Raw genomic sequence first — 14,166 nt, 5'->3', positions numbered from 1 at the left:
GATGAAACAATGCATGAAAAGGCCTTTGCACACTGTCTGGCAACAAATGTCAGCTACTATCATTATTACAGGAGTTAAGTCTTCCCATCCATCTTGAATGGATCTTTCAAATTGTCCTCCAGAAATCCAACACAGAGACTTCTCCATCATTTGTGTGTGCCTTTCCCAATCAGCTTCAAGAACATTTCCAAATCCTGCTTCTCTGATTGGGTGGGGCAGGTGGGGAAGGGGAGAGGTAGGGGTTCTAAAAAGAATTAGGGCTCAAGTAAGTTAGCCTGTGGCTCACAAAATGAGAATTTCTATAGCAGGAGAAAGTCCACGACCTTTAGAGGTATGATATGCTTGGGACCCAGTCACACATGAAGAGGAACTGGAGCCCTGAGAGCAGGGGTCCCTCTGAAAAGCCAAGCTTTTTAGTGCAGGTTTCATCTTACTTTGGTAGATAGGAGTTATACATATTCCTTCTTTCAAGAGCAACTGGCTCCTCATAACAGAAGGAGAGGATAGGAAGAAAGAAGAAAGGACAAAAATGGTATGACATTCCCACAGCTGGAAAGAGAAGCTGTCTCACTGATTGAAGCTCACAGAAAAACCTGTAATACTTTTAGGACCAAGCCTGTCCCTAAAGATGGGTACTAACAGTCAGTCAAGCAAAGCTAACAATGCTAGTCAGGAGAGGGCAAGCTCCTCAGGGAGAGGAGAGGAGGAAGAGACTGCCTTCAGACACCTCATGAAATGAACCCAGGGCCCTTCTGGCAGATCTGGATGGCAGGGACAAATGTCCTAAGAAGCATCAGAAGCAACCTGCTCTAAGACTGTTAAAACCTCTCTCTAGAGCCCTCATTTATACTAAGGAGAGAGCAACTGGTATGCCCTTTGAAAACGGAACCCTCAATGCACTGCTGGTGGGAATGGGAAATCGTGCAGCCATCTTAGAAAAAAGTCTGACAGCTCCTCAGGTGGATAAACAAAGAGTTACCACATGATCCGGTGACTCCACTCCTAGGTATTTACCTAAGAGAAATGAAAACGTATGTCCACACAAAAACTTGCCCACAACATTCATAACAGCATTATTCAAAGTAGATAACAAGTAGAAACAACCCAAATGTCTGCCAACTAATATACGGATAAATAAAATGCGGTATATCCCTATAATGCAATGTTATTCAGCAATAAAAAAGAATGAATGCTGATACAGGCTATCACATGGCCAAACTTTGAACACATCATGTTAAGCTAAAGAAGCCAGTCACGAAGGACTACATAAAGCATGATTTCATTTACATGAAATGCCCAGAATGGGCAAATCTGTAGAGACAGAAAGTGGATTAGTGGTTGCCTAGGGCCGGGTGAAATGAAGGGATGTAGAAGCTAAGAAATGCCAGGTTTATTTTTGGTGCAATGAAAATATTCTAAAATTGATAATGGAGATGGGCGCACAGCTCCCAAATATACCAAAAACCACTGGATTATGTACTTTAAATAGGCGAATCTCATGGTATATAATTATATTTCAATAAGGGGATTAGCAGAAAGGGAAAAAAAGTTAAGAAAAAAGAAAAAACCCAGCTCCAAAGAAAGACAGAGGAGGACCAAGGATCATACTTCTCCCTTTATCTCATATATTCACTCTTGTCATTTATTGGGTGTCTGCTTCAGGCTTAGCTATAGGGCTAAGAAAAGGAAAAGACACAGTCCCAATTCTGAGTAGTTCCGACTTAAACAGGCAATTGTAATGGGGTGATATGGAGATGAAGACACTGATCAAATCCTAGGGGACTGGAAAGGCATGGGAAGAGTGTTCCTAGAAGAGAAAGCAGCATTTGTAAAGGCTGTGAGGAAAAAAAAGAACTATTCAAGAAGCGAAAAGAAATACAGAATGGGGAAGCCAGAATAAGACATGAGGGTGAATGTGGACCAAATCCCGCCGGGGAGGGGAGGGCTGGGAACTCTGCTAAAGTACTCGGGCTTTGTCTTTAATTTAGGCCATGGGAGCCCTTGAAGATTTTAAATGAAGATTAGGCTTTTACATGTCAAGCAGGACCTTCTGCCTTACCGCACAACTACAGGCAGGGAGATCTGCTCGGAAGCTGCTGCTAGGCAGCTAGAATCACATAAATATGATTCATATGCGCTAGAGAGTAGGCAGTCATGGCGGGCAGGTAGAGAACGCCTTCCTCCAAGGGCTAACACAAGAGCCATTCCCATTTCATGCCTCACCTGCACCCTGGGCATGTGCACTGCACCCACAAGCAAGGCCTTTAGAATGAGTACACAGAGTCTGGTCTAATCCCCAGGCAAATCCTGACTATGGCTAAAGCAAGAGTGGCCTTCTCTTTATTATAAGACACATGATCAACTGCAGAAGACCAAGGTCTCCCACAACCAAGTTCTAACAAACTCTAAAGGATTGGTTAAACCACCCTGCCCTCCCTGGATTTTAGGCCAATGTGCATATACCGGTAGATACTTGCCCCAACCAAGAGAGCTTCGGGTCTGACCATACCTGGCCCCTTCACCAAAAGACACAGCAACAATGAGGTTGGAAACAGTAAGCCAAAGCCAAGACTCAATGAATCAGAATCTCTGTGATGGGAGAGACAATTTTGTTCCCATACACATGCCCTGGCCCATCACAAAGACACACACACGCCTTCTCAACACCCATAATAACCCACAGGCTCTCAAACCCACATATCTGGAGGCAGGTCTACAGTCAGTGGAAATGTTTGCTGAAACTCCCCTTGCATGCTTTCTGTGCCCAATCAGAAACTAAGAGAAAAGGCCTCGGACGAGTGGGTGGAAGGAAAGCAGAGAAAGCTCTGGCTGGGCTGTCCTGTGGTGGGACTGACCCATGGGCCTACATGTGGAACCCGGGTCAGTAGACAGGCTGGCTGGGAGGAGGATCCCTGGAGAATTGCTGGGATTATATAAATGCTGAGCTCGTGGAAGGCTAATATCCACTCACCCATGAGTTCACAGCAGTTGGGCCTCGGCTCTTAACCATAATAATACAGTAGCCTCAAGCTGGGTAAAGGCTCTCAACAAGACCTGGATCTGAGACTTCAGCTCTTCATCCAGGGAGTAAAGGAAATGGGGCCCTTCAGGGCAAGAATAAGCACATTCATGGCCCCCACTGGACTAGAGCACAGGTCAGAAGCCCTAGGTTGCCTTCAGAGAGAACTGAGCAGATAGCACAGTCCAACAGGGATTCTGCGTCTCAAGAGAGCAGAGAATGGAGTTTTTAAACCCCAGCTCCACAGAAGCCGTAGTAGGATGTCCTCCTCCTTCCCTGGATCTGAGACCCTGAGATCTTTCTTCAGGAAAACATTTTAGAAAATAAAGGGCTTAAAGGAACTTGACTATTTATATGAAGGACTATAAACCTATTTAAAGTGCTTCTGAACCCGTAATTCTGTGTCAGAATATCTAGCCTGGAGAAAAGATTCTAAATGCGGAGGCAAGCAGGCACGGAACCGACACCAGGGAGAAAGTGGGAATTATCTAAATGCCTTGTAGCAGAGGAACAGCTAAGCTCCTTACGGTAGAGCCGCATGCTCACCGGCTAGGAGAGTGCAGACAGTGGAGAATATGAGGCTATGAGAGAACATGGGAAGATGCTGATGACACAGAATTGAAGAAAAATGCAGGACACAAAGGATATACACAAACAGTATGAGCTCAATTGTGGCTTAATTTTAAGGCAAAGCATCTCAGACCTCTGCACAACAGGCTGGCTTCCAGCGACCTCAGCATTTCCGAGCGAGCCCACAGAGACTATGACCTTGCCTGGAGACCCCAGGGCCCGGGCTCGGGTTTGATTTGGGGCATGTGGACATTACCAGGGTGGCAGCAGTGGTGGCGGCGGCGGCAGCAGTCACAGCAGGAGTTAGGCCGGCACTCCTCTCTCTCTTTCTCTTTCTCTCTCTCTCTCTAGGAGGTGGAGGGCACAGAAGAGGAGGTAGGTGGAGAGTAAGAAGCAGATCACAGAGAGGAGCTCCTCCTTCAGCTTGCTTTGCTACAAACAGGATTAACAAGTAAAAGCAAAAGGGCCCCACTAGGAAAAAAAAAAAAAAAAAAAAAAAAAGAAGAGACAGGATGGATGCAAGGGAGAGAGGTAAGGAAGAAAGGCAATGTCAAAGCTATGAAGAAAGAATAGGGGTGGCATTCTGACCCCTCTTGTTCTAGGGCAAAGGCAAATTCCAAAGAAGCTGTCACTCCCCGTCATGACATCACAGGGGCACAGGGAAAATGGCGTTTCCCAGAACAATGTCCAGGGAGGCAATTCACGAGTCTGTAAGTACCTGTAAGTGCTCTGCCACACTCCCAGGAGAATGGACCAAGCCATAGATGGGGAGAGAGGAAAACACACAGCAAAGGAAATGACCAGTCCCTGGGACAGCACACAAGCTCTGGTGGGACATAGACATTCCCAGTCTTCCCATAATGCTCCTGGGCCCCCAGGATCCAGAAGGTCCCAGTGCTCAAGGAAGCGGGTGCTGCAGGATAGGACTGGCCCTACCACTCCCGAGCCCCATTCCTGCGCACATCAATCTGGGTGCTGACAGCTTCAGGAGAAAAATGGAAGGCATGGATGGGTGGCGGGGAGGGGATGGTGAAGAGACAAGATCAACACAGAAACCAAACCAGTGGGGGCCATAGGCCTGGGCTGTTGTCCTTCTCCACTATGGGAGGGACCCATGAGTCTGATTCAGTCTAACTCATCTTGGCCTCATGTAGGAACCAGCTAGTTGGCCCAGTGACAGAGGTAAGTTGCTGAGGTGTGGTTCCTCTCACTCATTACTCTCACTCATAGAGGGTATAACAGGCTGTCTCCAAAGCCGGCCATACTTGGTTCCAGACAAGCAGCCTGGAACTACCTCACAACAGTGCACAGACAAAAAGGAAGAGGTTAAAAAAAATTCCAAAGCCTAAGAACCCTCAGGCAGGGCCCCCTCTGCTGCACCCTGAGGCTTTCAGACCAAGATTTACCTATCAGGCATGACAGCTGGGCAAGCCTCCCACTGGGGCTTGAGGCTGTTACTCCAAAGCTGCTACTCACCTCTCACAACCCACTGGGACTCAAGATGGTGTTGCCAGATGGATATGAAGCTGTTTCCCAGTGAGGGGAATGTCTGTGTTCAGGACTGAACGTGGCAAAGCAAGGCATTCCTTAGGCCTCAGGTCATCGCTGTACAAAGCCCAGCTCCGCCACCCAGCCATCATGGGTCCCCGAGCAAGCTTCATGGGTCCCCAAGCAAGCTGCTTACCTTCGTAAGCTTTCTCTCAGCGGAAACAATGAGTACCCCTCTGCCTTACTGGGGGACTGGTAGGGTCAAAATTCAAAGGGAGACCATGAAAGAGGTTCAGTCCAATGGACCATAAAAGTCTACGACCATCAACAACCACAGGGCTAAAGTAAGTTCTCTGCATTTTTCCTGAAAAGCAAGGTTACCCTGAGGCAATGTCCCAGGCAGCCTGCTCTGGGTCAGCAAGGAAGAAGCCTTGGACGGAGGCCTTGGGAAGGGCTGTGCAGGTTGGTTCCCAAGGCTCATGACCTGCTCTGACTGGGAAAGGAGGTTTCACTTCCAAGAGGAACAGGCCTCACCAGAGAGCCAGGAGCAAGGGGTCCTGAGGATGGGTGTTCAGTAAATGGGAAGGAGTCCCTGGGAGCAGCTACTAGCTCCAAACCCTAACTGAGCACTGGACTGTGCGTGGAGCTATGGGGTCAGGGAGGCAGAGGGAAATCAGACCCAGTGGTCCTGGGGTCTAGAGGCTGCAGGCCAGGGAGAGCATGCACACACATAGAATCCCTCCTCACCCCTCACCAGAAAGCACTGAGTGGCCAGGGAACAGTGGGGAGGAGAAGCTGGCTCCACTCCAAGGCCTCACAGAGCTAACTAAGGTGGGGGTGGGGGTTAAATAGTGGCTAGAAAGAGGAAGGACAGGCACACAGAGCAGAGGGGGCCGCATAAGCAAAGGCACAAGGAGGGGAACACAGTGAAGACAGGGAGTCCAGAGTCTGTGGTGTCAAGTGTGTCTAAAGGAGGGCTGAGGAGGAAGTAGCTAGAGATAGGTCATGGGGGGACTTAGATGGTCTCAGATGCCAAGTTTGGCACTTTGGACCCTTGGCTGTAGGCAGTGGGGACCCAGGGAAGGGCTTAAAGGGTAACATGGTCAGAACTAGAAAGATCTTAGACAGCTGAGTAAGATCAGAAGCACCAGAGGATACACAGAATTGGACATACCAGTCCTGGCCCCTGACTCAGGACAAAGGGCTGCACAGTTATGACAAACCTACCTGGCCAGCTGGGCCTCCATTCTTCACCTGTTTGGTAATCTTTATGCTGGTTAACTTCACAAACATCCTCTATTTCATATATATGGCTTTTACTACCAGGTGGTAACCTGCCTTTCTGTCACTGTAGGTGGTTTTATAGTTTCCTTTCCTCATTTAAAGGATGAGGAGTTACAGCACCCCTCCTCCATCTGCTATGACATCTTGGCGTCCACCTCTGCACCAAAGCCCTGGGGTCGGACTGCAGGCAGGACCTCGGTGCCACCAAGCAGCACCCTTAGCTTCAAGAGGGCAGACAGACCAGAACCCTAACGGGAGGCTCAAACACTGGGAGGTCAGGGCAGGAGGAGAGGTGGAGACCAGAGGATGGACAGCAATTTCAGCTGGTAAAGGCTTCCCTGCTCCCCTCCACCCCACTTACTGTGAGATGCAAATTGTTATGGTATGTGGAGGGGCCTAAACCAAAAGGGAGTGGTTAACATGGACACCGATAGGGGCCACAGAAGCCCATGGAACCTCACCTCTGTGTGCGGACCTTGAAACACAAACCTACTTGGCAACCCTACTCAGAAGAAGCTGCTAGGTTTGACATGGTCCCTAAGACCCTTGAGATTCTGTTTCCTGTGACTACCCACTATCCTCTGACCCCTTGGAGCCCATACAAATGAGAGGGAGAGTCTTGAGGCTGGTACTCAGTAGAGCTGAAGCAGGAGGCAGGGAGCGCAGTAAAGAGTTCATCACTAGAGCGCTGGGCAAGGAAACAGGAAGAAAGGAGGGGTAAGAGGGGAGAAGGAACGCAAATCATAGCAATAACAGTTGGTGTTGACTGAGGGTTTGCCCTGTACCAGGTGTTTTACAGGCCCCACGTGCCAATACCAAAACCTCGCCGTCCTGCCGACGAGGAAACAGAGGTCTGAAGAATTTGAGCCTATGGTTACAGCGTGGGGAAGTGGCAGAGCTGGAACCCAGGCAATCCAAGCCTGAAGCTCACCCCCAGCCCTTCTTGGGACCAGATGACCCAATGGACAGAGTGAGTGAGGTGCAGTGAGAGGGCACTAGGTGACAGGGACTGGGCTGAAGCTGCAGCCTTCTCGTCATGTATGTGACCTCCTACTGCTCCTTTCCCCTCTCTGAGCCTCGTTTCCTCAGGGTACAAGAGATTAGATGTTTTCATACTACCTGGCCTTGGGGGACCAGGCAGATCCCAGCAAAGCCTGAAGGGGAAAGGGGGAGGTGTGGGGTTCAGGATGGGAACACTGTCTCCAGTTCACGTAGAATGGCCGCCACGGTGATCTGCTGTTGCTGGGGGGACTGCATAGCATTTCCATGGGGCAGGAGGTTCTATTCTCCAAAACCTGTTTGAGAACCTTTGGGATGGATCTCTCAGAGGCCCCTCCTACTTCAAGCATTCTTTCTCTCTCATCTTAAACGGGACAGGCAGGGTGTCTGAGGCAGGGAGATGACCGGAGGCTTGAACGCCTATTTACAGGTCAAAGCCAAATGCTACCAATTCCCTTTCTCCCTCTTCTTTATAGAACAGCAAAAGAGAACAGAGGAAATTCCTAATTTGTAGGTGGGGCGTGCTCCCAACGCTGCTTCTTCGGCATCTTTTCAAGGATTAGGTTTCCTCTCACCACTTTATTACATGCACTTTACGGATATCATACAGATGATTTTCTTTACCGGAAAGGCAGAGCGAACTTCAAGTTTCTTCATGATTCAGTTATCTTGAAGTCAGATCATACTTTCCCAAAGAAATCATCAGGGTAGAGTTGGAGCAGAATAAATAAGATTAGCTGGGGGAGAGAGAGAGAAGGAGGAGAAGATTTTCCTAAGGTGGAAAGTTAACCTGTAGAAAAGAAGGAAAAGATGGAGAAGCAAAAAAGACATGGGAGGGGGTGGTGAGATAATGATACTGAAAAGACTAGAAGGGAAAGAAGATGTAAATATGTTTGGAAAGCTAAAAATAAAATATTTCCAGCATTAAACTGCAAGTGGGAAGAGACTGGGGGGTGGTGGTCTCAGTTCCTAGGGAAGTAAAGAGGTGGGCGGGGTGCGGGGGATAGGGTTGGGGGGAAGGAGGGAGGTATTGGTTTAGGCCTGCTTTCCCCAAAGTGTAATTCAAAGAACTCATTGCTTGAGACGGTTCTTGGAAAACAGATCTCCAGCCAGCCAAGCTCAGAAAACACCGGGTTGCTGAGTAGCTTTGGAGGCTGTAACATACACCAGCACACTAAAGGTTCTGCAGGAAGGAGGCCTGCTTCCCGGTGTTCCATCTAGCATTTCTCAAATGCACATGAGTTCCATTGCGGAAAGCGAACCTTGGAAGAAGCCCCGTCTTAACACCGTGGCCAGTGTGAGCCAGCACAGCGGTGCCACCGGCCAAGCTGGCTTGCTTGGTTGTTCTGCCAGCTTGGACTGGGGCAGGCAGGAGCCTTTAGCTGGTATAACATTTTCAGAAACCTGTTGTGTAAAACCTGGGAAACATCTATACAAATTCTGTCACAGGAATTTAGAAACATGGCTAAATTTCACTGGTCCAATATTTGTTTTGACTTTATAATTAAATGGGGAAATCTCCCATTCTCCTAAAATACAACCTATCTCTACCTTAGCATCCTTCCCTCCAGTCCTCCTTGACTGGAAGCATCACCACGATTTCTGTTACCCTCCTTACTCAAGTATATATTTTAATCTAATTTATATGCTATCTAGCCCACAGTTGCCTATCTTATGTGCAGGCAGACTGGGTGAGGCCATCAGATGCTTTGTGTAGTAAGCCCTGAAAACACTGTTGTCTATAGTTTGTCACTCATCTCCCGGTATAGTAACTGTCGAAGAGAGGAAGGCAATGCAGCTGGCATGGATTATTTTTGGTGATCCCTACTGGCTCCTGGCAATGAGGGTTTCCTCTTCTAGGCACTCACTGCCATTGCTTTAATAATGTTTCTGAATCCTGCCACGATCAACATGTGTTCATTGGCATCAGATAAATGTTCCTTGATGACAGGGGTTTTCTTGAACAAATACTGGTTGGATTGAAGTGGCTTGGATTTTATAGGGCATTTACCTATTCTCTCTCACATTCTCAAGTATTCTTCTAAGATGATCCATAACTGTCTGGCTGTCTTGCCTGCAGATTTTCTGAGGGCCTTGGTCTATGGCCCATTTAGTCAGGGGACTTAAAGAGCCTTGAGGGGTTTTCCTGCCACCTACTCCCCCACTTTGAACTTCAGTTCCCTTTTAGCAGGGCTGTTCTGCTCTTCCGTACCTGACAGACTCAGCTCCTACACCTGGCCCTATCATCTCTGCTGCTTTCCTATCCCTGTGGTCAACAGTATCTCTGGGAATATGCATAACTTCTTTCTGCATTAAAGCCCCTATTCACTGGCTCCCGCTGAGATGCCCAGGTGTCCCTCCAAGCCTTAGAATGTAGTCCGATACCCTGGTTCTTCCAGGTCACTTACTGCTCTTGCCTTCCTCTGAGTTTCCAAAGCTTTTGGCAGCCACCATCCAATCACATACTGTTTGGGGCTGTTAACAAATTATTCCCTAGAAGGGTCCCACTTGCCACTGTGGGGAAGGAAGCTTCTAGACAGATAGAACTGAGTGGGGCCTTACTTCTCTAGAATCTCTCTGCAGCACAATGTCATGGCAGTGCTGAGAAATGGTCGATGGACACACTATTTCCAACTTCCCTCTCGTCCCAGGAAGGCAAACAAAAGCCCTCTACTTTGACGGAAGCTGTCAACTACCAACACTTTTACTACCTCAAGCAGCTCCAGGATTTATCTTGAAATGGACAGTGAGTCTTTCAGAATGGGTATACGGTCCTCTTCAGATGAATTTCAATGAACTTTAGTATACAGACAGGGTAAATGTGTTATTCCACCTAGTAAGTTATAAAATCATGAATTTAGGTATTTATAATAAACTCAAAACACTTCTAGAAAAGTTACACTTCTAGAAAAATAATAGTGCTTCTCAAACAAACTGGAAATCAGCAAAGTTATTTTTTAAAAACTACATTCTAGATCAATCTGATGCTCCAGGTCATGCTGATAAAGGCTAACATGTCTTCCACATTAGTTTCCTAAGCATGGCTAAGCTCAACACACACAAATCAGACATGCAGTGAGCAGCTCTCTTTTCTCAGACCCAGCCCAGTGCACATGATGCTCAGTGGCCTAAAAATTCGATTTCCCCAGCCATTTTGCTGGGGGCTGGCATTCAGGCCTGATCTAAGGGTGCTATCTCCAGCAGGTGTCCCAGAAGATACGTTAGACTGGATAATTTCGAAGCTGCCTAAAACTCTGACATTTAAATGAGTGCTTTTATCTTTTTTTTTTAAGGAAAATACACAACTACCCAAGGATGGGAAATAATTAATGCTCTACTTTGGGAGAATGAGGATTGTTGTGTTTCTCTCAATTTTGCTGGAAGTGCACTTGCAGCAAAAAGAAAACAAAATACCCCAGCAAGCAAATACCTTTGCCCAAAGAGCAGACAGTGACAAGCAAGTTGTATGGTATCTGGTTTATCTGTGTTGCCTAAGGACGGTGAGGCTGGCCGGGTTATAAAATGTCACATGTCTAGTATCGGATTCTTTTTCTCACCCCTCATTACTCACATACTCCCTCCCTCACTCCGTCTTCCCAGACCTCACCTGGTTGATAACATAGATGCCGTAGTCTAACTGCTGACGCTGTAGGATAGGGTGCAAGTAATACAGCCAGTACTTGAGGTGTTCCTGCCGGTTACGGAACGGAATAACGATGGCCACCTTGTGGGGAGAGATGCAGTTCTTGGGGGTATAGCGGCCGCCCACCTTCACCTCTGGGTTCTGTTTCTCCACAAGCTTCAGGTCCACAGGCATGTTAAACTCGATCACCATGGGGCCGACTACAGAGGTGGAAGGAAGGAGAAGTTAGCAGGCTACAGTGTTCCCCCAGGCCACAGCCTCAGGAGACATCTCCTCCTGGGAGGCAGTGTGGCTACGAAAAAGGCACTTATGTCCAGCACTAGGACGATCGACCATCCCAGGAAACCCCTTAGGCCCAGGCAAAGCTGGACAGCTGGTCATGCTATGAAGCACACATCTGCCCAGGACCCACTCCCCTGAGATTCTAGGTTTCTCAGCTATAACTGGAAAGGGAGTGGCTGCTGGTCAGACTTCCTGAAAGGTTGTTTTAAGGATCAGAAAATGGATGAGAAAGCACTTTCTCAGAAATCCTAAGGTGGAGACCTAACTTTACCATCCCCCAGCTGTGTGGCCTTGCACAAATGATGTCCATCAACTCTCTGAACCTAGTCTATTTGGGGAAAGGGGTGAGTGTGTGTCTGTGTATGCAAGTCAGGGAGGATGGTGTTGTGGAAATCAGCCTCAAATCGGAAGGTAGCAAGGAGTAGTATGAGGAACCCATGTCTCAGGAAGACACCTGATGCACGTATTTAAAAGAACTCCAGGGGTAGGGACTGGAGGAACTGAGACCCAGAGCAGACTTCAGGATGATGAGAAACAGCTGAAAAGAACACCACAGAAAAATGCTTAGTAGTAAGTATCAGTGGTAGAATAACAAAGGAGATGAGGAAGGGAGAGAAAGCTGGAGAGGATCACCAAGTTTCTATCCTGGAAGAATATGGTTCCAGATGAGAGAAGTAAATTAGTAAGAGAACTCTTGACTTAGAAGAAAAATTGATGATGTGGATGGTGGATTCTGAGGTAGTGATAGGGTAGTAGTAGTGGGAGAGGCCAAGGTCAATATCCAGATACAGACATGGAAATCCTTTTTTCCTAAGGTGGAGCTAGGAGAGGACTTCATTCCTCATCTGGGGACTGACCCGCATGTGGCATGCACAGTGGAGGGCAGGAAAAAGATGACAGGCCCAGGAATACACAGGAAACTGGGGACAGAGTCAATACTCAAACCCAGGGCACCTGGGTGATTAGGCATCTGCCTTTGGCTCAGGTTATGATCCTGGGGCGCTAGGGTTGAGCTGTGAGTTAGGCTCCTTGCTCAGCAGGGAGACTGTTTCCTCTCCCTCTGCCTCTGTCCCTCCCCCCGACATTCGTGTTCTCTCTCTCAAATAAATAAACAAAATCTAAAAATACAAAAAACAAAAAACAAAAAAACTCAAACCCAGAGCCCCAGTATTCCCTGTAGGCCAGACTTTCTCCAACCAGGTTCCAGGAAACAGTAATTCCAGTAAGATGCTCAATGGAAGAACATGTCACCTGGTCAAATAAGCATACTCAATCTTAAGGCACACCAAAGGCTCTGAAAAGTTGTGCAGTCAAGAAACCCCCTTCACTTTATATAATCCACCATTTCCCAAACTTATTTGGCCATAGTACCACTCGACCAGGGAACACATTTTGAGAACTGTTACTCTAGTGTAACGAGATTGACCTGTGAAGCCAACTCGCCATGAGAACAAAGACAACTACAGAATAGAGGTGGGAATGCTGACCACACACTGGGAGCAAGCATACCTGAAACATGCTGGTGAGACCCACCCGAGGCCCACCACACATCACTCCTTTGCCTTATTTGTTCATCAGTAACATGTGACGCTCCAAGCACCCTTGTGCCCAGAAACCACTCATCCTCTTGAAATGAGCCCCAGAAAAGGAAGTTGATTCTTGCTCCTCTTGCTTGTCAGCAGGTGCAGACTCCCCATTTCCTTCTCCTCAGCATCCCCTGGTACTTTTGACACCCTCCCTCCCTCCAATGCTGACTCAGTTCCACCTTCACTAGACCCATTCCCACCCATTTATTTTCTTCTGAGATGCAGATCTGATCATATCACTTTCCTGCTTACAAAAACAAAACAAAACAAAACAAACAAACAAACAAAAGACTCTGACAGCTCAGGGGCCCTGCAGTCTTTGACAAGGAAGGCTAAAACCTCTCGGTTTGGCAACAAGGCCCTTCAATCAGCTCTACTTCCATCCCCCTTCCAATAAACCATGCCTACATCCATACTTGTCTCCTTGCCAGAAATGCCCTTCCTTCTTTCTTCTAACAGACTTTTGCATTTCAAGACAGACCGGAATCTTGAAATTAATAATAAGCCCCAGTCTGCCTTCATCCTTTTGCTCCCTTCATTACCAGAGCTCAGAAAGCAGACGCCCTGGTGCAGGGGCACAGAGGCCTCATATATCAGTCCCTCACACAACTGACCCAGTTCCAACTCCTCAGGATGCCCTCGAGTGAGTAGGTACTATGCTCCAGGATTAAGTAAGAGGTCACCTGAACCAGTTTTTTCTCAAACCCATCCATCAGAATCATGTGAGGCAATTCGTAAAAAATATGGAATCTCAGGATGCTCCACTGGGGAATGACTTGGCCAATTTGCAGAAAGAGGTAAATCACAAGGAGCCCAGGTGACTGGACAATGGGGAGCTGAACCTCTCATCTTCATGAGCTTTGGGGCTTTCATGGAGGTAGCCCTTCCCCATAAGGTCCATTAGGCCTGGGCTGCTTGACCCCAGCAAAGCTTCTGGGAGGCTCTGCAGCCCAGTGTACTTGTGAAAAACATGAAAAGATAATCATCATCTTCTCACTTCAGAGGGCCCCACAACATCTGCACCCCCCCCGCCAACTCCCTGTACCCCACCCTACCTCTAGTTCTGAAGATGCTGCTAAACATAACTTCATTTTCGGGAACCCAAGAGGCATCTGGACTCTCACCCTACTGACTTGCTCATACTGACTTGCTCATACCTTCTGAAACCAACCCAGAAGACAGGAATTCACAATTGGTCTGCCCAGCCTCCTGAGAGCAGACACCTGTGGACTGGAAAGCATCTTAGTTTTGCCTGTTGGGGGGTTCTAAAATGGTAGTCCTGAGGTAGAGTTTCC

At 47.8% G+C, this 14,166-nt stretch overlaps 1 protein-coding gene across 1 annotated transcript in view; it reads right to left on the bottom strand.

Annotated features, from left to right (window-relative positions):
• The window catches only part of B4GALT1 (beta-1,4-galactosyltransferase 1), a 53,552-nt gene that overhangs the window by 11,366 nt on the left and 28,020 nt on the right, over positions 1–14,166 (bottom strand). Inside the window, exon 2 of the mRNA XM_059141084.1 lies at positions 10,968–11,203. Within this exon, the coding sequence (XP_058997067.1) occupies positions 10,968–11,203 (236 nt within the window). The remainder of the gene's footprint in view (positions 1–10,967; positions 11,204–14,166) is intronic.

Source organism: Mustela lutreola, chromosome 12, assembly GCF_030435805.1.
Source record: "Mustela lutreola isolate mMusLut2 chromosome 12, mMusLut2.pri, whole genome shotgun sequence".
Lineage (NCBI taxonomy): Eukaryota > Metazoa > Chordata > Mammalia > Carnivora > Mustelidae > Mustela > Mustela lutreola.
This window is presented reverse-complemented; position numbering and strand designations above follow the sequence as displayed.